Below are 1,237 nucleotides of genomic sequence, written 5' to 3'. Positions count from 1 at the left end.
AGTGATGAAGAGAGATAAAGCACGAAGGTGATGCCGTGCACATTTCTAATATTTACATGGTGAGGAAGAGAGATAAAGCACGAAGGGTGATGCCGTGCACATTTTCATTACTTGATTGCATTGGTGAGGATTGAGAGTAAAAGCACGAAGGGTGATGTCGTGCACTGGATATCTGAATACCACAATCTTAATATCCAGACGTGCATTCAGATAATGTGCTCTCAAAAAGTTTTTTTTTTTTTTTTTACAGAGCGAGCGTTGGAAAACCTCCTTACCTCTGTGGTTTCGCACCCCTATTTTACCTCTGGCGAAGTGGAAACTCCGAACGGCGCCGGATCCGCCGTTGAAATGAACCGGAGTCAGAGTCGGGGGGTCAGCAAACGAGTAAAGGAAGACACGAAGATGACACTGCCCTCGCCGATTTCCTTGCTTCCTTAATGGACTATACTCCCACTATTCCAGATGAATTAGTGGAGCATTACTTGGGTAAAAGTGGTTTCCAATGCCGTGACGTTCGCTTAATAAGGTTGGTGGCAGTTGCTACACAGAAATTTATTGCAGATGTTGCCACTGATGCTCTCCAGCATTGCAAGGCAAGGCAGTCAGCTATTGTCAAGGATAAAAGAGATAAGCAGCAAAAGGACAAACGCCTTATCTTGACGATGGATGGTCTTTCAAAATCTCTACGAGAGTATGGTGTGAATGTCAAACATCAAGAATACTTTGCTGATAGCCCGTCTGCTGGGTTAGATCCTGCTTCAAGAGAGGAATGATGTATTGCCTGCCTACAAATCTCTGTAATCACATTTGTCGTCTTCTGATGGTCGCGAGGGCATTGTCTTGTCATCTTCTACATATCTCTCAAGCTATATATGTGTTGAAGGATACAACTTTTGACTACTTTGTCTGATTTGCTTATCAATGTTAGCTGTAGTTGCCACCAAAAAAAATGTTTACTTTTTAAACATGAACTTCTTCCCATCATTAAAATCCAAGTGTATCTATAAATTAGTAGTTCTAAATATCATAGCCAACAGAAAATCTCATTTTATAAATTATAATTTGATGTTCTTTATGTACGATATTGTAGATTAAAATTGACTTAACTTTAGTATTTTTATTTTTAAAATCTTATAAAAATAATAGTAGAGTCATTTTTCGACTAAACAAAAAGTCTCATTTTTCTAATTTAAAATTGATCTTTCTTTTCAATCGTTATAAATTGAGATTGATCGAA

At 38.2% G+C, this 1,237-nt stretch overlaps 1 protein-coding gene across 1 annotated transcript; it reads left to right on the top strand.

Moving 5' to 3' along the window:
• Positions 1 to 264: 264 nt before the first annotated feature.
• Positions 265 to 937, top strand: LOC109209064 (transcription initiation factor TFIID subunit 10-like). The gene has a single exon (XM_019372232.1). The coding sequence runs from the start codon at positions 438 to 440 to the stop codon at positions 771 to 773; it is 336 nt and encodes a 111-aa protein (XP_019227777.1). The 5' UTR covers positions 265 to 437; the 3' UTR covers positions 774 to 937.
• Positions 938 to 1,237: the final 300 nt, after the last annotated feature.

Source organism: Nicotiana attenuata, unplaced genomic scaffold (genome assembly GCF_001879085.1).
Source record: "Nicotiana attenuata strain UT unplaced genomic scaffold, NIATTr2, whole genome shotgun sequence".
In the NCBI taxonomy this organism is placed as follows: domain Eukaryota; kingdom Viridiplantae; phylum Streptophyta; class Magnoliopsida; order Solanales; family Solanaceae; genus Nicotiana; species Nicotiana attenuata.
This window is presented reverse-complemented; position numbering and strand designations above follow the sequence as displayed.

Bases quoted from the DNA above. Each gene is read 5' to 3' on its own strand.
- LOC109209064 (XM_019372232.1), top strand. From the start codon at position 438: ATGGACTATACTCCCACTATTCCAGATGAATTAGTGGAGCATTACTTG.